Source organism: Haliotis rufescens, unplaced genomic scaffold (genome assembly GCF_023055435.1).
Source record: "Haliotis rufescens isolate VD_foot unplaced genomic scaffold, xgHalRufe1.0.p SCAF_75, whole genome shotgun sequence".
Taxonomy (NCBI): Eukaryota; Metazoa; Mollusca; class Gastropoda; order Lepetellida; family Haliotidae; genus Haliotis; species Haliotis rufescens.
The window spans coordinates 245,340-266,941 of record NW_025964367.1 but is presented as its reverse complement, the minus strand read 5'-3'; the positions used below and the strand labels follow the sequence as shown (position 1 = coordinate 266,941).

The window sequence follows — 21,602 nt, the reverse complement described above, 5'->3', positions numbered from 1 at the left end:
ATGTCTTGATCACACCAGATGGAGTTCGATAATGTGGCAGGAAAACTGGATGTACAGCTGTTGTCTGATGCTACGCTCTCCTTATCGATTCCTTGCACTAAGCTCCGGGCCCTTGCCCCCTCTATGTGCAGTCCAGACAGCAAATGGGATTTTTCCCAGGAAGTACTCCTCAGTCGAACCCACCCAGAACTTTTCGGAGAATGTGATAACTCTCCAATACTGCAGCTTTCTGCATTACCCAGATTGTCACAGTCAGGCTTGTTAGGCTCATCATCAGCTCAGGCTCCTTGCCCCCTCTACATGCAGCCCAGACAACAAATGGGATTTCTCCCAGGAAGCACTGCCCAGTTGAACCCACCCAAATTTTTTCGGAGAATGTGAAGATTCTCCAATACGGCAGCTTTCTGCGTTACCCAGATTGTCAGAAGGGCTGTATTCCTGACAACATACCCGGGTACTCTCCGAATGTCAGTCAGCGGATTGGGAGGTACCAAACCTAAGGCACCGAGAACAATGGGGAGTCGGACAACTTGGTACTTAGGATGCAAGCCTGACACTTCGAAAATGAGGTCCGCATTTTTTGCTATGTTTTTCCTGAATCTTGTTAATCACATCAGGGCTAGAAAATTCAATCATATATATGATTTCAATGGATTTATCAAAAAGCACAAGATCAGGTTTGTTGACCTGGATAGGTCTGATGCTTTGTTTGTTTGTTGTTTAACGCCGCACTCAGCAATATTACAGCTATATGACGGCGGTCTGTAAATAATCGAGTCTGGACCAGACAATCCAGTGATTGACATCATGAGCATCGATCCACGCAATTTGGATCGATGACATGCATCAACCAAGTCAGCAGGTCTGATGCTGTATATGGATCTATTCCAAAAAAAATTGTATTTATCATTTTCCATGACATATTCCGGGTCGTACCATGGATGGACCTCTGTGTCAAAACCACAAGCATGGCGAAAACAGTAATAAAATCATCGAGCCACTCCATCATGTCGCTTAAGATACTGGGTTTGTGCCAAAGCTGGGCATCCACTGACAATGAGTTGGACAGTCTCACTAAATTAATTGCATAATCTACATATTTTCTACGTATTTTCAACACAGTCATGTTTAAAATAAAACAATACAAATTCAAACAGTTAAAAGGTGATCAGTATGACTTGTAGTATATGTTGATTGATTTTCGATATGGGTAATTAACGATAACAAATTAACATGAAATATATATCATTTCTAATGTAGCTAAAGGTATGTGCACGAGTGAAAACTATAATTTGACATTAACTAAAGAATATGTTCAACACCTTATGCTGCATATTGTTTTGAAATGTCTTGCCTGAAGACCTCGTTCCTTATTTCATTATTTTATTCATTTCCACACAGTACTGTACACAACTTTTATCTATTTTACAGGTATACGACAGCTAAACGGGCAAGTATAATGGTAAACACAAACACAAACTTTTGTTTGTTTAACATTTGTGTGTCTGGTAAAACGTGTGTTTTTTAAGGGAAATATATATAGTTTTCTGTTCAGGTAACTGATTTTTTACTATTGCTTCCTGAAGAAAATGTTTAAAACCACATTACCTGACCTCCTGCTGAAATGTGTGGCCCGGTAATAACAAATATACATGTCAGAGAAAACCCAGACTAACTGCGCCTATGTGCTTCTAGCGCGTTGGCCAGTTGTGGGAGTGTCTGCGGCGTGTTCTGACATTGATGTACACGTCAATCGAGTTCATCCCAGAGGTGTTCGATTGGGTTGAGATCTGGAGATCTCGACGGCCAGGTCAAGCCGTTGATGTTGGCATTATGAGGGTAGTCTACCGTGGCACGATGTGTCCGGTGGAGCTTTGTCCTGTTGAAACAGCTCCCTTTGGCGGTCATTGATTGGAAGAAGGTGATGTTAAAAAATTTGATTCATGTAGCGATTTGCTGTCAAATTTGCCTGAACAACAACCAAGTCAGATCTCGTGGTGTAGGATATGGCCCCTCGCACCATGACACTACCGCCACCGAATTTGTCGAATTCACGTACACAATGTGGGGCAAAACGCTCATTTCGACGACGATAAACACGTTGCCTTCAATTTCACCGGTGTAGAAGAAATCGTGATTCATCGCTAAACCACACTCGTCTCCAGTTTCCCCAAATCCAAGGCTGTAAGGTATGGTACCAACGCAAGCGTCATCGCTAAACCACACTCGTCTCCAGTTTCCCCAAATCCAAGGCTGTAAGGTATGGTACCAACGCAAGCGTCATCGCTAAACCACACTCGTCTCCAGTTTCCCCAAATCCAAGGCTGTAAGGTATGGTACCAACGCAAGCGTCGCTGTCGATGGATCTGTTGCAAGACAGGGACGATAACTGGTCATCTGGATCGGATTCCAGCCTCGCGAAGATCTCTTTAAAAAATAGCCTCAAAACGGTTTTCATATTCATAAGAAATCCCTGTTCAATGCAAAATCCATTGTCCAATACCGACTGTATAAGAGCATGTGTTTATGAATCACTGTAAAATAAAAGAGCCCAAAATGAGATATTTCTGAAGTTAAACCAGGACCCATCCCCAAAACGATCATGCTGTACGACGTTAACGACTGTAAAACGCTCATTAGGACGTCTCCAAACTGGACTCCTTCGTTCATGGAAGTCGAGAGTGACCCTCGATTCGTCAGAAAACGTGACATTAGCCCAACATCGATCATCCCAGTGCTGACGTTCCCTACACCACTGACGCCTCTGATTCAAATGGCGTGCAGTAAGTTGTGGGATGACACGTGGACGTCGTGCACGGAAATGTCATCTGTGCAACACGAGTCGAAACCATTATCATAATCATAATACGGGATGGATGCTAATGATTGAGGATATTGGTGAATGATGATGATCTTGTTGCTGAAATACAACAAAAAGTATACGTTATTGCGTCTGTTTGTAATGGTTTTCTGAAAAGTCTACAGGACTCACTGGAAATACAGGATAAGTTGAACCACTATTTCAAACGCTTTTGGGACAAGTAGGCGGTACACAGAACTTGAGTAAACATATTTGGTGTGTTACAGTTAGAGTGCACGCATGTTGTGCACGTGCATGCAACGACGATGACATTGGCAACGTTTCCGTGGACACATGTGTTGCTCAAAAGAATAGTAAGATGTCTGTGTGACAAGCCGATACCAGATTCCCTAAAAGTTGTTTGCCAGAAGTTAATTACCGAAAAAAACAAAACATGTCAAAGCTAGGTGGGCATGGCCAACTCATGCATTCTGTCACCGTTTTCAGTAATCGTGGCCCAGACGTCTAAGGCGCCGCGATTCGCTGTGCAGAGTTGCGTCCCTTGGGCACGCAAGAAACCTATGATTGTGGGTTCGAATTCCGATTCACCCCGATTATGTTTCTAGGTTTGTCAGCACCATAACCGTGCTCGTGGGTTTCACCGAAGTGGTAAACGTCTGAGACCTGCATCACTTCGGGCTTTCCTCCCACATTAAGCTGACACGCCTTGATATAACTGGAATAATGTTAAAAGCGGCGTTAAACCCAACTCACTCACTCAATTTCAGTCATCGGGTACCTCGCATCGGCACGTACCAGTCTGTGCTCTTGAACTCGCCACTAAAACTCATTGTTAGCCAAGACGGGACACGCACATATCCTACGTACTACGCGCCAGTAGACAGACTTTAAACATAGTCATACGGGGATAATTGTCAGGTAACAACTCAACTTATCCTGGCTAACCATTATGTAAATTGAATATGGGACATTTGGGAATTGAATAGAAAGCACATGCATTTCAATTTGTTAAACATTGGTGTCTACTAGTTCTTAGGGGCGGTCGGGTAGCTTGTTGGCTCGTTGGCTCGTCACGCCGAAGACCCGGGTTCGATTCCCGACATTGGTACAATGTGTGAAGCCCATTTTCCGGTGTCCCCCGCCGTGATATTGCTGGAATATTGCTAAAGGCGGCGTGAAACTATACTCACCCACTCACTAGTTCTTATAGTTCCCGATATATATTCGTAGCTGTTTAGTTATATTTAAACAGTGACATGTATGACATTTGTCAGAAGGTTTACCGCAATGATAAGCGGGAAACAGTGCCAAGGCACCGGTCAAAGTACGAGCGGACGGAGGACTGCACCCATTAACCGTGGCAAGACATTGTTTTTTTCAAATTCAGTTTGTAATGTCATCGCATAGAAGTCAAAAACATAATGTAAGATGCAAGACGGAATGAATTGAAACAAATATTGTTCATACTATTTTACAAAAAGACGTTAAAAGATGGTACTTGTTGTTACCCTGTCTGGCGCTCGGCTTTAAGGGGCTAAAACCAGGACTGGTCGGCTTGGAGACAGTATACTGTGTCTGAGTGGGATATTCATGTTGGGCTAGCACTATAAATCCGCATTAGTCCGGGCTAGTACAAGCAGCCACACACACACACACACACACACACACACACACACACACACACACACACACACACACACACACACACACACACACACACAAACGTGTATGCACGTCGCTATATAAGTGCAATAATCTTGGACGCGACGTTAAACCCCATTTCACCTCACCTCATACTGTTTTAAGCATTCCTGTGTCGATTAAATATTTTGAGACTATATTATATTGTAAATCAAATTTGACGAATAAAATATGCCGCCGTGTTGATGCATCGAAAATTTCTTTTTGTCATATACTGTACATGTATGAACCCAGGTTGTGTGTCTTCCGTACTTATATTTCAGACGTGTTGCTATTAGCGGCGTAATGACCATTCGCATTCATTCATTGAGAGTTATAGCAACCCACGCTTGCCGTAAATGGCGACTTTGCTTGTAAGGGGCGACTAACGGAATCGGGTGGTCAGGCTCGCTGATTTGGTTGATGCATGTCATCGTATCCTAATTGTGTGAATCGATGCTCATGATATAAATCACTGGATTGTCTGATCCTGACTCGATTATTTACTGACCGCCGTCATATAGCTGGAATATTGCTGAGTACGGCGTTAAACAACAAGCAAAAAACAGTGATATTTTCAACATACCTGATATAACAATGATGCATAACTGATGCTCTTAGAATATAAACACCGTTTCCTCTACACACACAAATGTCATGGAATCTCTTGCCTATTTTCACATTTTATATAGTATTTGAGGTTCTGGTAGTATACTGTGCAGTTCGTCCACATAGTTTCCATTAATATACGCGTTCATCGTTTAATACCGAACTGTTTCTTATAATTCTAATAGTATTAGTAATTGGTATTGGCTGGGTGACATGGACACCGAGCCCTGTTGTTTTGGTGGTTGTATTACTAGATGCATCTGATACATCGGTTTGTTTTGTTTGTTTTGTATGTATTTATTTTGTTGTCATATAGGGTGTTGTTGTGCCCCAGCCCAGTAGTCGAGGCTGTTTGTTGTCTTCGTATGAGAATGGATGTTTTGCCTGATAATATTAGAAGAATGTTGAGGGAGGTACCAGGTCTGGTCCCCAGGGCTATTTTAAGTGTCAATCTTTTTGTGTGTTTATTTGGAATCCCCAGGTAGAAGCCCAATATTGAATAGCGGTTAGAACTGGTTGTGATTGAATTTGTGCCTGTTTTATTGTATTTGATGTCTAAAAGAGAGATATCATCATCTTCCTTGTCACGTTTGATCCCGGTTTTTTTCAGAATAGAGAGCCGCGATATAACTGGAATACTGTTATAAGCGGCGTCAAACCCAACTCACTCACTCACTCCAACAAAGAGAGAACACTTTTTGGGTTCTTAGGGATTAAGCCACCCGAGTGATTTCTGATACATTTATCGAACACACTCTGCGCTGATGACAGTTGGTGACTTTTTAATCTCTGTTGGAATATTGTCGTTGTTAGACCTATGGACGAACAAGCACTTGTTTCTCTCATAGGTTTTGTGACTTGTGACCTTGGTGTTTCCTGCTTACCCCGACATCCGACTGAAGTTTGTATGTGTCTTTTCCCCTTCCTGTTCTGAAACATCTTTGTCAATATAACTGATGGTATATACAACTCGTGATCTGAGGATGCTAATGGCCTATGCAATGTGTCAAAGTGTGTGCATCTGTTGAAATTGCCAGTATTGCGAGAAGACACGTGTTATGAACAAACATGTTCATTGCCATGTGCCACACAATGCCAACAAACAACCAATAATCAGTCAGACAATCCATCAACTGAAACGTTAAAAAATCAGGAAAACAAATTCATTGTCCCCAAAACACTCTCAGTACAGCGCATGGGATCCACGTGATGCGACCACTGCCTGGAACCGTCATCTTATACACCCATGTACAACACAGTTTTTCAGGACATTTATTCATTTTGCTAAACCTTGAGGCAAATTCTTTTTTCAGTATTTCTGGAACAAATTCTTTTTTCACAGCTGTGTAACTGACGAACATACTTGTTATTCTTCTTATTTGACCGTTGATACTGGCGCTGATAAACAATAGGGGCAAAAATATATTATTATTCGTCAGAAACAGGCCTGCTGTAGGGTGGGAAGCATGTGACCACTCCCAAGGTGGCGTGACTTATCTTTTCTCTTTTTATCTTCAGAGGTGCCATGGGGATGGCATCTTTGACGTTCTACTTTCTAATTCCGACTGGCGATCGATCAACTATATATATATATAAGCAATAAGGTATACACAACTTATTGCTTGACACTAAACTGAAAGCTCATTGACAACATGCAGACATTTTTCCAAATTGTTATCATTTTGTTGGTTGCCTTTTCCACGTGTGGTAGTAATGTCTCTCTGATATTGAACGTCCTTATCTTGTTGACCCCAGCTTTCTAATTATACCTACATACTTGACACGTGATCTCCAAATTCAAGATAGTGGTACATGGCATGAGTCCGATCATTTCATGTTTTCCTCAGACAAACATGGAGGGCTTAATACATCTTTCCATTCTTCTGTCGATTGCCTATTCCACGTGTGGTAGTAATGTCTCTCTGAGTATTGCCTTCACTTCTGTTACCACTGACAACCTGACGAACTCCATTATGTTCTACACTGAGATTCTGGGTGGGATGCTGGCCCCAGAGTTCATGTTCCGCTACTCTGGAAATCAACATCACAACATGATGTTCCAGAAGGAGATCCTCCAAGCCCGACAGAGCAAGGTGGCACCAGCGGTCTTCGGGGTCCCGGACATCAGCGATAATGGGACATACGAGGTCTGTAAAAAGCAGCAACCAAGTGGCAAATAGAACAAACACATTTTCGTTTAAAATGTTGAATAGACTAAGGATTAAGCATAATGTTCAACGCAAAAACTTATCATGATTGTTTTGAAAGTTAACGGGCACGAATACCAATATCCCGTTTACGTGAAAATGTTGGTGCTCTACCGGGTCAACATCGAAAACGCAAATCCGACGAAGGTGCACAACGTCTGCGAGGTCGTGACGTAAAGACGTTCATCTCTCCACTCTCCATTCACATCTCTAACAGATACGGGCCATCTCTCACTGGTTTACATGCATGTACATTCTAACACCTTGCTGATCATATTCCTAATAATACACTACGACCAGACCACGTAGTATATCGTCCACATTGCCATTGCCTTGTGTAGTGGTCGTCAGGATGATCTTACTCTTGGCTTTATAAGACAACAGCATGACGAGTCAGTCCGACATCAAAAAAAAAGATTTTTTTATTGTACAAAAGAGCGAACACTGGGGACATTATATAAAAACATTTATGTTAAAAAAGGTGGGAAATATACTTAGAAAACATGATAAAAAATTACAGGCGACGAAACCCTTTTCATACATAAGATTTTTAAGAGAAGTTAAAGGAATTTGCAATGTCCATCAGTGTCAATTTACAAAATAATTGTGTCTAATAATAGCTGTTACACATATGTACATCGCCGATAGGGGGCGGTCGGGTAGCCTACGGCAAGCATGGGTTGCTGAAGACCTATTCTACTCCGGAATCTTCACGGGTCATCATGTTGTTAATTTTCTATTCCTTGATATTGGTCATGTTCCTGTATTTAAGAACCAAAATAGTTGGATGGTAACGTTTCTTTTGCTCGTGAGTTTATGTCAGGTGACACAAACTTAAATTTATCGCAAATGGAGACGACACATTTTCTAGTCTGCATTTTGTTAGCAGTTCTGCGCTTTGAGGGGTCTGCAAGATCTAAGATTCCGATATGATAACACATTCTACCTGAGCATATTCAGCTTCCATCGGATGGTGATTGAAAGGGCAGGGGCATCCGGGATGCTCGCTTGTTACGTGGAGGATGCACATGTGGGCTGTTCTACATAGCACAACACCACAAACTGGTTTTCATTCTGAGACCTGCCTAACAGGTTCTATTATTCATTTTAGTTAGTGATCATGACAATGGTATGGACAGTTGTCGTGAAATGTTACATTTTAACTAAAATGGTTTGTCTTTATTCATTTGGGAACAGTCAATATTCATCATATGGACACGAAAAATGACAATTGATACAAACATATTATAATCATTTTAATCCTCTAAAGAACAACCCGTGAAGATCCGGGTTAGAATAGGTCTTCAGCAACCCATGCTTGCCGTAAAAGGCGACTATGCTTGTCGTAAGAGACGACTAACAGGATCGGGTGGTCAGACTCGCTGACTTGGTTCATGCATGTCATCGTATCACAATTGCGTGGATCGATGCTCATGATGTCAGTCACTGGATTGTCTGGTCCAGTCTCGATTATTTACAGACCGCCGTCATATAGCTGGAATATTGCTAAGTGCGGCGTTAAACAACAACCAACCACCCTCTAAAGAACAACTGTCATCTAAATAGTGCTATTATTGTAATAATTTCAACAGAATTTGTTTATTTTTGAAACAGGTTGTTGGTGCTTTCGTATTCTTAGACAACGCTGTTATACAGCTGCTACAGTTTGAGAGCAAACGCAATCCTGGGGCCATTTTCAATGTTACTGATCGACGCTCTAGCCCAGCAGTTGTCCCCAATGACCATATGTGCATTTTGGTGAAACCCAGTCTCAACCTCAATACATATGTGCATGCTTTGGAAACACGTGCACGCCAGCTAGGCTTCAACAGCGTGAAGGCCAATAGACCCGTCACCGTCCATAGTGAGGCTGAGAGACAGAATGTTCCAGTACAGAACTATACTTTGCCAATCGGTGCCGCAGATACTCACTGGCAATGGGCTTACCTGAAAGGGCCGTCCGGTGAACAAATAGAATTAAACAAGCTTGTAGGAGATTATGCTTTGGAAATTGGTAAAGAATACTGCAAAAGAAAGGCAGTTAGTACCATGTTCTTGGACAAACCTCATCCTGACAATGAGTGGAAGGTTCACGCGGGGCTTACTGGGCAAACGTATGGACTCTTCCAGCATGGGACGCGGGCTAGAAGCATGTTAGGCTCGACTGAGTTCTACACCGAAATATTGGGAGGATCTGTAGGGAATATTGATGGCTTGGGATGGAATGGTGATGGAAACCAGAACATGTTGTTCCAGAAGGAGATGCTTCAAGCAGAGGAATGGCACGTTGACTACCAGAGTCTTGGTATTGCAAACCTGACATCGTCAGGAAATATGAGCTTTGCTATCAGATGGAGTTACTTTAACAACTATGTGGTGGAGACGGTTGAATATGACACAGGCAGAAATTACAGCTATCCGAAGTTTAATCCTACATTCAACCTCAGTACACCAGCTTTGATCAACAGTATGCGCATAACCTTCCTATTGCCAGAGTCAGTTGATATGAATTCCTATTTAAGAGATGTGGAACAGAGGTCAGCTGCCCGTGGATTTCCACAGGTTAAAGGAAACAGGGCCGTTGATGTGACCACTCTCGGTCAGCAGGTTCCCTTAGAGGACTACAGCGTCACCTTCACCGATGGAGCACTCCAGGGACTCCGATACTCCTATCTGAAAGGTCCTTCTGGAGAGCAGGTGTCATTTGTGCAGTTTACTGGCCCATCTTCTGAGAAGCTGAAGAACGCCCTCTTGCGGTACAATGCTGTCAGTACTGCCTTCCCAGAAACCAATCCCTGGAACAAAGGCGGATATGACGAGTATTGTTCACAGTTCCCACCATTTCAAGAGTAAAGGCGACAGTTTATTTATACATGTACATTTGGTACACTTTTGTATATTACACACAGTAAGGTCCTCTGCGAATCTAAATCTTGCCACAACATACATCCCTAATTGGCTATAGACAAATTCTCAACGTGAATGTGGCAGAACTTTTAAGGTAAATGTCGCGTATGTTAGTGTTTATGATCTGGATATGAATTTATTTATGAATATGTGTATATATATATCAGATATTTGGGCTGGCTCACCTTAATTCATCAAGTATAACATGGGGACAATACAAAGGGTACCGACCTGATCTTTTTCAACATGATATCGTTGTGTGAACTTTCATTAACATTTTCATAAAGGATAAAAGAGTTTGCTTTTAGTTGCTCGGATTTTTTAACTTTTTTTCAATATTACCTTATACACGTAATGAAACACCAGTCTACCATCTCAGCCTAGTTGTGCACTGCTGTGATTGGTACTGTCGAAATGAACAGGAACAACTGTAACAGTGTAGATCAGTGATTGAGTTAAATAACCACTATGAACAGTTATCCAGACGTTTATCATGGTGTGTCAGCATAATAGGAAAGCCTAAAGCCAAACTATTACGGTTGGACCACTGGACATACGCGAGAGCCATGAAATAAGGGACTTTATGGGTGAAAAACTGCATTATGACTTCTTACTATATTCTAAAAGAACATTATGTTAGGACCACGAAAATACATTTTTTTAAGTATGGCATCAAACGTTTGGACTCATTTTCTGCAAATTCCTACGATCTTACGAGAGAAAAATAAGATTTTTACGAAAGTAAGTTGAAGTCAAACGCCTTTCTTTGTGACGTCACAGCACATTTGTATCCTAACACCAATGAGGTCCCTTCTTCCTTGTCTCTGACTCTATGCAGTGTGTATGCTTTCAGGAACTTGGTTTAGATATGTTTTTCCTCTTAGAATGTTCGTTTTTAGAGCAATTAAACACAGATCATAACTGTGTTTGTATTGACAGTTTATCAAAGCATTTATCATTTACAAAAACTAGAAATTATCACTTCTAGATTACTTTCAAGCATGGTCAGGTGTACTTAAATAGTGTATTCCCCAAGTGAAAGAACACACAATGTCAAACACATACACGTTTCAGATTTAACATCGCGTCCAAGATTATTGCACTTGTATACCGACGTGCATGCACCCGTGTGTGTGTGGTGTGTGTGTGTGTGTGTGTGTGTGTGTGTGTGTGTGTGTGTGTGTGTGTGTGTGTGATTTCATGATCTCAACCTCGTTTGCTGGAACAAAATAAAGATGGCAATGACTCCACGGGTTCAGGTGGGGTGAAATGGGTTTTAAACACGCGTCCAAGATTATTGCACTTGTATACCGACGTGCATGCACCCGTGTGTGTGTGTGGTGTGTGTGTGTGGTGTGTGTGTGTGGTGTGTGTGTGTGTGGTGTGTGTGTGTGTGTGTGTGTGTGTGTGTGTGTGTGTGTGTGTGTGTGTGTGTGTGTGTGTGTGTGTGTGTGATTTCATGATCTCAACCTCGTTTGCTGGAACAAAATAAAGATGGCAATGACTCCACGGGTTCAGGTGGGGTGAAATGGGTTTTAAACACGCGTCCAAGATTATTGCACTTATATAGCGACCTGCATGCACGTGTGTGTGTGGCTGCTTGTACTAGTCCGGACTGATGCCGATTTTATAGTTCTCGCCGCAGTTTAACATGAATACCTCACCCAGACACAGTCAACTGACCCCGAACCGGTACCTGTTTTAGCTCTTTAAAGCCGAGCGCAAGACAGGGTAACAACAAGTGCCATCTTTCAACGTCTCTTGGTATGACGCGGCCGGGGATCAAACCCCGGACCTTCCGCCCTCCGGGCGGACGCTCTTCCACTAGACCACGGAGGCGGTCGAAGCTGTAATGGAAGATCCAAGGACGCAGAGAGTAGTCATAGTAGACATATGCTTACTATGGAGACCAATGAACGGGTCATCTGATAAGAACGAAATGATAAGAACGATAAAGGCGTTACCGTCTCTTTACAATATTGATATCAATACATTTATTGACACACGTTGGCCTTTTGCCAGAATCTTTTCGTCATGATCTTTTAACAAAATAATTCAGTTAGTTTATACAGTCAGTGAGTGAGTTGAATTTAACACTGCCTTCTTTTTTGTCTATAAGCCGAAATAGCATATATCTAGTGGAATGCACAGTCTACATTTTAGTATAAATAGAATCAATATTGCCATTGCCAGTAGTTGGAATTTGTTATCATGGTTGTGTTAATCCAGTCGATAACATATATACGAGTGAGTGAGTGAGTATGGTTTTACGACGCTTTGAGTGAGTGAGTGAGTTGGGTTTAACGCCGTTTTTAACAGTATTCCAGTTATATCACGGCGTGTCAGGTTAATTTGGGAGGAAAGCCCGACGTGACGCAGGTCTTGGACGTTTACCACTTCGTTGAAACCCACGAGCACGGGTATGGTGCTGACAAACCTAGAAACAAAATCGGGGCGAACCGGGATTCGAACCCACAATCATAGGTTTCTGGCGTGCCCAAGGGACGCAACTCTGCACAGCGAATCGCGGCGCCTTAGACGACTGGGCCACTCGCGCCCCCTACGACGCTTTGAGCAATATTCCAGCAATATCACGGCGGGGGACACCAGAAATGGGCTTTACACATTGTACACATTTGGGGAATCGAACCTGGGTCTTCGGCGTGACGAGCGAACGATTTAACCACTAGGCTACCCCACCGCCCCAACATATATACGACATACAGATACATAAAGAATAATGTTAATACAGAAGTTAAATTTAAATTTATATACCTGGTTCAAATACAGCCGCCTCATCAGAACTTTTATTCATGTCATTAAAACTACAACACCACCAACAATCACAGGGGATTAATGGAATTATCTTATTTTGATGTTCTTTCATTATCTCCGAGCTGTTGTCACCTGTAAAGGCACTGCCGTTAACAATTGAACTTATGGCGTCCGTTTCTTAGTTGGTTTTTGGTCTCATCAAATCCCACACTTTCTGAATGTTGCCAGGAGATTTGATGGTGTCAGAGCAGCTCAGATTGCACTATAACCTAAACGGCAGATATGACTGTCTTTCTACTCCTCGTGCAGCACATCCACGCACGTTCCCATGTCGTATGTTGCGGTAGATCTTTTCAAAGGACCTTAAGCAGCCAACGTCCATAGGTTGATCTGGCAGTTTATAAATAAATTATATGTTTCTGCCTTGTCCATTCACTAAGGGCAACTGAAACGTGCGACCTGTGTCCATCATATGGGATTAGTACTGGCTTCTCTGCTGTTGGGTGGGTGCAGAATCTGAGAAAGTGTTCAGGCAGATAGGTCCTGAAACTCCCACTGTTGGACCATCATGAATAGCTCACGGTTCTAGAGATACTCTCATCTTGCACATCATGACCTTCAAATACGAAGAAGGGTGGGATGCTGTTTCCGATGGTCAGGCCGTCTCTTCATAAAGCCATAAAACTAGTGCAGGGAGAGTGACTTGTCATTTTTAAACTTTCCCCCTTAAACGATGGCGAGGTCAGTAACAATGGTGATGAGATCGTGGCGAGTATGGCGATACCCAAATGATTCCGTAGTCTGCACATGGTGAACACGCTTGGTTTCTTCATCCCTAGTAGAGGTTACTACAATCCGAACAGAGGTTTCTTCATCCCGAGCGGAGGTTTCTTCAGCTCGAGTAGAGGTTTCTTCATCCCGAGACGAGGTTTCTTCACTCCGAGCGGAGGTTTCTCTATTCAAAGCAGAGGTTTCTTCATCCCAAGCAGAGGTTTCTTCATTCCCAGCAGAGGTTTCTTCATCCCAATCAGAGGTTTCTTCGTCCCTAGCAGAGGTTTCTTCATCCCGAGCGGAGGTTTATTAACCCCAAGAAGAGGTTTCTTCATCCCCAGCCGAGGTTTCTTCACCCCAAGAAGAGGTTTCTTCATTCCAAGTAGAGGTTTCTTCATCCCGAACAGAGGTTTCTAAAATCCGGAGCAGAGGTTTCTAAAATCCCGAGCAGAGGTTTCTAAAATCCCGAGCAGAGGTTTCTTCACCCCAAGAAGAGGTTTCTTCATCCCAAGTAGAGGTTTCTTCATCCCAAGCACAGGTTCTTCATCCCGAGCAGAGGTTTCTTCATCCCGAGCGGAGGTTTCTTCACCCCAAGAAGAGGTTTCTTCATCCCAAGCAGAGGTTTCATCCATAGCAGCGATTTCTTCATCCCGAGTAAAGGTTCCTTCGTCCCGAGCACAAGTTTTTTTCATCTGGGGCAACGTTTCTTCATCCCGAGTCCAAAGGAAAATGTCTTTTATGTCTTTGACAACTGCATTTCAGCAGAATCAATCTGTAGGCATGTTATATGTTAATTCATATCATGTTCCATTGGCACAGCAAATCAGTATTACGAAGGACGCACATCGCATGACAAACCAATCTGTTCACAACATGAATGAAAGGAGGGCAGGTCATTAACAGGCATCTAACTATGCCAGCAGAGGTTGTCAGCGGTAACGTCAAAGGTAACGTTGTCAGAGGTAACATGGTGACTTCAACACATGCGAACACATCAGACAGGAGTTCTGGTTTATGTGATTAATATGTTCGGTGCCTTTGTTGTGAAAGGTTTTATATGTGCATTATGAGGCCTTGTAACTTTGTCAAGGAACATGTTGAACCACAACATGCTTCTTCTGTCCTGCGGGGCGGTCGGGTAGCCTAGTGGTTAAAGCGTTCGTTCGTCACGCCGAAGACCCGGGTTCGATTCCCGACATGGGTACAATGTGTGAAGCCCATTTCTGGTGTCCCCCGCCGTGATATTGCTGGAATATTGCTAAAAGCGGCGTAAAACCATACTCACTCACTCACTCTTCTGTCCAGCAGAAAGGTAACTATCACCGAGGGATCAGGAGTCAAGATTATACGACAGATACTGGACGTGACTGAAGACACCATGCAAATATGTTCTTAAACTTTTTTCATAATGTCCGTCCCACAACAGAATGATCATGTAATCTCAGAAAACAGTCATTATTATTTGGGAATTCTTTAGATAATGGTATAAAGAAGCACCAGATATATGGAGATGTGATGTGATTAGTTTAGCACACATGGACTCAATAGTATACCTACTGGCAGTCTGAAGAAGAGAATGTTTGACACTAAAACTGATTTACCAGCTGAATATATAGGCGTTACATTTTATATCAATATATTATGTTTATACATACACACAGATTACACTAAGAATCATTTTTGTTACCCTGTCTGGCGCTCGGCATTAAGGGGCTGTAACGAGGACTGGTCGGCTAGGAGTCAGCATACTGTGTCTGAGTGGGGTATCCATGTTAAACTGTCGCATGGCCTCACATTCTATAGAAAAAATATTATGTTTCCACAGCGAATGTTCTTTTTGTAGCAGTAATTTCCGTTTCAGTTGTTATTTGAAACCGCAGTAGGATCTATGTTAATATTATATATGTTTTCTACAGTCTTTTTAACCGAAACACGCCGATGAAGCCTCACAATCTCCTTGATACATAATGAAAACAGACTCTTTAGATGTACGTTAAATGTGTTTGAGGAAATTATGCTCTCGATAGCGATATTATGATTAAGTAAACTAGTTTCAGCATAAAGCGTCAACGATATCAACGCCGAAGATGCGGCATTGGAAATATATTTGACACAACTGGACGTAGAAAATAGACTAGAATGAAGACTCCAAATGATCTATGTAGCCATGATAAATACCTTCCTGCTGAAATTTGTGTGAAAAAACACAGACCCCACCCCCAGAACCATGCAAATAAAACATATTTCCCCAACCTTGATTTTCTTTGTTTTCTATGGTGACCAATAACAACCTTCTGGTGAGATGAAACACAAATTTGGCCTGTTATCAGAAATGTCCCGGTGAAATGCATTTCTACTGGACAAGTGGCATTGTTCATAAGAATTTGATTTTGCGGTATAATTCACGTGGTATTTAGATATTGGCGAGATCTCCGATGTTGCATTCTTTCACGTCTGAATCAAAGATTTCGTCAAACGTTGCCACGTTGAAAAGAAACGTGTTGGTTTGCCTTGCAGTCACCATATTGATGGTAAAACAAAAGAGGCAAAAGGTTATACGCTTCCTGCAACACATAGTTCAATGAAGGATGGTTCTTTGAAAATAGGTTATGACTGGTATTAATACATACACCTTTTTCACTTTTCCAATGTGAGTGAATTGGGTTTAACGCCGCTTTGAATAGTATTCCAGTCATATCACGGCGTGTATGCTTGATATGGGAGGAAGGCCAGAAGTGACTTTGGTGAAACCCACGAGCACGGGTATGGTGCTGACAAACCAAGAAATGGGCGAATCGGGATTCGAACCAACGGGCATAGGTTTCTGGCGTGCCCAAGTGACGTTAATGTGCACAGCGAATTGTGGAGCCTCAGACGACTGGGCCACCCGTGGGCCCTCTATTCAAGAAGATATTACAACACACGTCGTCTTTAAGAGGACATGATATCATATTGCATATATATTCGTCCTTAAAAAGTATAAAACACAAATACTTGTGATGCGTATATAACAAATAAGCGATGGTTCTTTGTGCCATTCCCGTCATGAAATGGACAATGTTGTAGATAAGCCAAAGAGTCATCGTTCACAGAGAAATATATTGATTGTCCTTATCTTGTTGACCCCAGGTTTCTAATTATACCTACAAACTTGACATGTGTTCTCCAAATTCAAGATAGTGGTACATGGCATGAGTTCGATCATTTCATGTTTGCCTCAGACAAACATGGAGGGCTTAATACATCTTTCCATTCTTCTGTCGGTTGCCTATTCCACGTGTGGTAGTAATGTCTCTCTGAGTATTGCCTTCACTTCTGTTACCACTGACAACCTGACGAACTCCATTATGTTCTACACTGAGATTCTGGGTGGGATGCTGGCCCCAGAGTTCATGTTCCGCTACTCTGGAAACCAACATCACAACATGATGTTCCAGAAGGAGATTCTCAAAGCCCGACAGAGCAAGGTGGCACCAGCGGTCTTCGGGGTCCCGGACATCAGCGATAATGGGACATACGAGGTCAGAAAAAACAACTAAATAGCAAATAGAACAAACATATTTTCACTTAAATTGTCAGTCAAGATAAAACAAATATACTTTACAAGAATAATATTTAGAATTTGTATCATAATTCAAAATGTGTGAGAGGGGGCTGTATTGTTTGGTGAGGATAAATTATAATGCTTTGGTTATAAAAATGTTTTGAGGGTATTTCCACAATACGACCTTGGCTGTCGTTCTTAAAATCATATAAATAATGTTCATATGGATGTCGAACTACTTCGAATGCATTGCCAATGATGAAAGCATGCCGAACTACATCCCTTGCGTAAAATCCTTATACGTGATTTCATACGTTTGAATAAGATATTGTGTATATCTATGAATACCTTAGTGGAACATTTTACCACGTTCCATTCATGTGACCATGGCGGGCACGGGTGGCCCAGTCGTCTAAGGCGCCGCAATTCGCTGTGCAGAGTTGCGTCCATAGGGCATGCAAAAAACCTATGATTGTGGGTTCGAATCCCGGTTCGCCAAAATTATGTTTCAAGGTTTCTCAGCACCATACCCGTGCTCGTGGATTTCACCGAAGTGGTAAACGTCTAAAACCTGCATCACTTGGGGCTTTCCTCCCACATTAAGCCGACACGCCGTGATGTGACTGGAATACTGTTAAAAGCGGCGCCAAACACTCACTCACTTATTTATGTCAACATGAAAGAAGGACCACCACATCGAGTTAATCTTTCATTTAACAATTCATTTCACAACGTTCAAGAGTAATGCAAATTAGGTCAAACTACCTATTGCACCTATATATAATCACGGTATTTATAAAGTATTGAAGGAGAACTGCATGTATGCTCTTCTAGATTTCCAATCGAGGCCTAGCCATCATAACTAGTGCCTTGTGTGAACATAAGACATTTTCTCCAGTAAATGGGATAATGATTTACTTTATTTGGATATTCATTATAATTCTAAGTCAGCAGATAAATATAACGAAAGTGGAGTTGGAAAGTCTTGAATCCGACATGCTCGGAGTGCCAATGTGCCTAAGTCCTTAGAGGTGAGCAGCATTCCAAGTATTCACAGTTTGCGCTTTTGAAATTTCGTCGCGAAGATGTTTTTTTTTGTGTGTGTATTTCTTTATTTAACGCCACATTCAGCAATATTCTAGCTACATGACGGCGGTCTGTAACTAATAGACCGGATAGTCCAGTGATTAAATCATGAGCATCGATAAAATCCTTAACTAGTTTGTATAGCACTATAGATCACTTTAACATACTTTACCTAGTCATTTCAAAATGTTCATCGAATAATGCCTGTACTCAAATATATCAGTCTTAAGTAAATTACAGTAATAACTTTTTGGTTTGTATACCATTTCGTTTTGAAGATTCATTTCTTTTGGAATGATATCGTTTACAAGATTTTGGCTATGTATTTCAATACCGACGTCAATGTTTATCGAGAAGCCACACGTTGACGTTATTTGGATTTGTCGTGTTCTCTGGAGAAACTAAGTAGGGTTTGAGGGGGCTTTGAAGAGTATTTCAGCTGTATCATGGCATGCTGGCTTTATGTGAGAGGAAAGTCAAAAGTGTCCCACGATTAGAAAGTATATACATGCAGATCCGTACAACGGGTAAGTGGTGGAACTCTGCATAACGAATGTATGTGTCTAAGACGAGTGAGTCACCCGTGTCCCCACTCTAGAAATATACATGTCTGTTACAAAAACGCTTCACCGTAAACTAGATCATTCAACTTCGTTCCCAAATGCGCGTCTTTATGAATGTTTACTTATACACAATCCGTATACAGGAAACACTACACTGATGAATTTAACTTTTATCCCATTTTTCAAACACACATGTACCAATACGGACTTCGGTGCCAAAAAACAATGATCGCAGGTTCGAATCCCAGAATCACCCTGATAAGATAAGTCTTTAGGTTTGTCAGCACAATACCCGTGGTCTCTCAGGTTTTCCTCCTACGCGAAGCTTACAAATCGTCATAACTGAATACTGCTCAACGTGGCTTAAAACCAAATTCACGCACACCAAGATAATATGTATTTTATTCCCAATTCAGGTTGTCGGGGCCTTCATTTTCTTTGACAATGGAATCATACAGCTGGTCCAGTTTGTTGACAAGGAGCGTCCGGAAAAAAATTTTGTTGTGAGAGACCGACGCTCAAGTCCTGCCGTTGTCCCAAATGGGCATATAGATATTTGGGTGAAGCCCACGGTTGATCTCAACATGTACGTGCATGCCTTGGAGACCCGAGCCCGCCAGCTTAAATTCAATCAAGTGAGGGCAAACAGACCAGTCACAGTGCACAGCGAGGCTGAAAGAGAACGGGTCGCAATCAAAAACTACACCTTGCCCCTAAATGCCTCAGATCAATCAATGCAGTGGGCATTCTTTAAAGGCCCGTCAGGTGAACAACTGGAATTAAACAGGATGGCAGGGGATGTGTTGTTAGATACTGGTAAGGAGTATTGCAAGAGGAAGGCCGTCAGCACAGCGTTTCTGGACAAACCACATCCTGACAATAAGTGGAAGGTACGAGCTGGGCTTACTGGACAAAACTATGGGCTCTTCCAGCACGGGACGAGAACTAGGAGCCTATTTGGTTCGGCTGATTTTTATACCGAAATACTAGGAGGATCTCTGGGGGATAATGGAAACGCTGGTTTCAATGGTGATGACGTCCAAAACATGTTGGCCCAAAAAGAGATGCTACAGGCAGAGGAATGGCACGTTGACTATCAGAGTCTGGGCATTCCTAACATCACACTCTCTGGGAACATGAGCCTCGCTCTGAGATTCAGCTACTTTGACAACTATGTGATTGAGATGCTTCAGTATGACACAGGCAGAAATTACAGCTACCCGAAGTTTAATCCTACATTCAACCTCAGCACACCAGCTCTGATCAACAACATGCGGCTCACCTTCCTATTGCCAGAGTCAGTTGATATGAATTCCTATTTAAGAGATGTGGAACAGAGGTCGGCTGCCCGTGGATTTCCACAGGTTAAAGGAAACAGGGCCGTTGATGTGAACACTCTCGGTCAGCAGGTTCCCTTAGAGGACTACAGCGTCACCTTCATCGATGGAGCACTCCAGGGACTCCGATACTCCTATCTGAAAGGTCCTTCTGGAGAGCAGGTGTCATTTGTGCAGTTTTCTGGCCCATCTTCTGAGAAGCTGAAGAACGCCCTCTTGCGGTACAATGCTGTCAGTACTGCCTTCCCAGAAACCAATCCCTGGAACAGAGGCGGATATGACGAGTATTGTTCACAGTTTCCACCGACACCACAGCAATGACTTTGAACTGCAGAGTCACAATGACACTTACACCTTTCCTTATATATTACCTTTCATTTTTACATGATCTATGAAGCCATGACAAATGCAATCCTGCTGAAATGTGTGTGAAAAAAACACAGACCCCACCCCCAGAACCATGCAAATTAAACATATTTCCCCAACCTTGATTTTCTTTGTTTTTTATGGCGACCAATAGCAACCTTCTGGTGAGATGAAACACAAATTTGGCCTGTTATCAGAAATGTCCGGGTCAAATGCATTTCTACTGAACAAGTGGCATTGTTCATAAGAATTTGATTTTGCGGTATAATTCACGTGGTATTTAGATATTGGCGAGATCTCCGATGTTGCATTCTTTCACGTCTGAATCAAAGATTTCGTCAAACGTTGCCACGTTGAAAAGAAACGCTTTGGTTTGCCTTGCAGTCGCAGTATTGATGTTAAAACAAAAGGTTATACGCTTCCTGCAACACATAGTTCAATAAAGGATGGTTCTTTGAAAATAGGTTATGACTGGTATTAATACAAACACCATTTTTCACTTTTCCAATGTGAGTGAATTGGGTTTAACGCCGCTTTGAATAGTATTCCAGTTATATCACGGCTTGTATGCTTGATATGGAAGGAAGGCCAGAAGTGACTTTGGTGAAACCCACGAGCACGGGTATGGTGCTGACAAACCAAGAAATGGGCGAATTGGGAATCGAACCAACGGGCATAGGTATCAGGCGTGCCCAAGTGACGTTAATGTGCACAGCGAATTGTGAGGCCTCAGACGACTGGGCCACCCGTGGCCCCACTATTCAAGAAGATATTGCAACACACATGGTTTTTAAGAGGACATGATATCATATTGCATATGTATTCGTCCTTAAAAAGTATAAAACACAAATACGTGTGATGCGTATATGACAAATAAGCGATGGTTCTTTGTGCCATTCCCGTCATGAAATGGACAATGTTGTAGATAAGCCAAAG

At 42.3% G+C, this 21,602-nt stretch overlaps 2 protein-coding genes across 2 annotated transcripts; both read left to right on the top strand.

The window, feature by feature from the left end:
* Window positions 1-6,939: 6,939 nt before the first annotated feature.
* Window positions 6,940-10,531, top strand: LOC124121174. The gene is made up of 2 exons (XM_046484159.2): window positions 6,940-7,257; window positions 8,932-10,531. The coding sequence occupies exons 1-2, from the start codon at window positions 6,964-6,966 to the stop codon at window positions 10,168-10,170; spliced, it is 1,533 nt and encodes a 510-aa protein (XP_046340115.2). The 5' UTR covers window positions 6,940-6,963; the 3' UTR covers window positions 10,171-10,531.
* A 6,428-nt stretch (window positions 10,532-16,959) lies between these two features.
* Window positions 16,960-20,785, top strand: LOC124121172. Its single transcript, XM_046484158.2, has 2 exons — window positions 16,960-17,291; window positions 19,380-20,785. The coding sequence occupies exons 1-2, from the start codon at window positions 16,962-16,964 to the stop codon at window positions 20,619-20,621; spliced, it is 1,572 nt and encodes a 523-aa protein (XP_046340114.2). The 5' UTR covers window positions 16,960-16,961; the 3' UTR covers window positions 20,622-20,785.
* The last annotated feature ends 817 nt before the right edge of the window (window positions 20,786-21,602 follow it).

Excerpts from the sequence above, each read along its gene's own strand:
- LOC124121174 (XM_046484159.2), top strand. The coding sequence starts at position 6,964 with ATGGAGGGCTTAATACATCTTTCCATTCTTCTGTCGATTGCCTATTCC. Across the intron at positions 7,258-8,931 it reads GCGATAATGGGACATACGAG|GTTGTTGGTGCTTTCGTATT; the intron begins GTCTGTAAAAAG and ends TTTTTGAAACAG.
- LOC124121172 (XM_046484158.2), top strand. The coding sequence starts at position 16,962 with ATGAGTTCGATCATTTCATGTTTGCCTCAGACAAACATGGAGGGCTTA. Across the intron at positions 17,292-19,379 it reads GCGATAATGGGACATACGAG|GTTGTCGGGGCCTTCATTTT; the intron begins GTCAGAAAAAAC and ends TTCCCAATTCAG.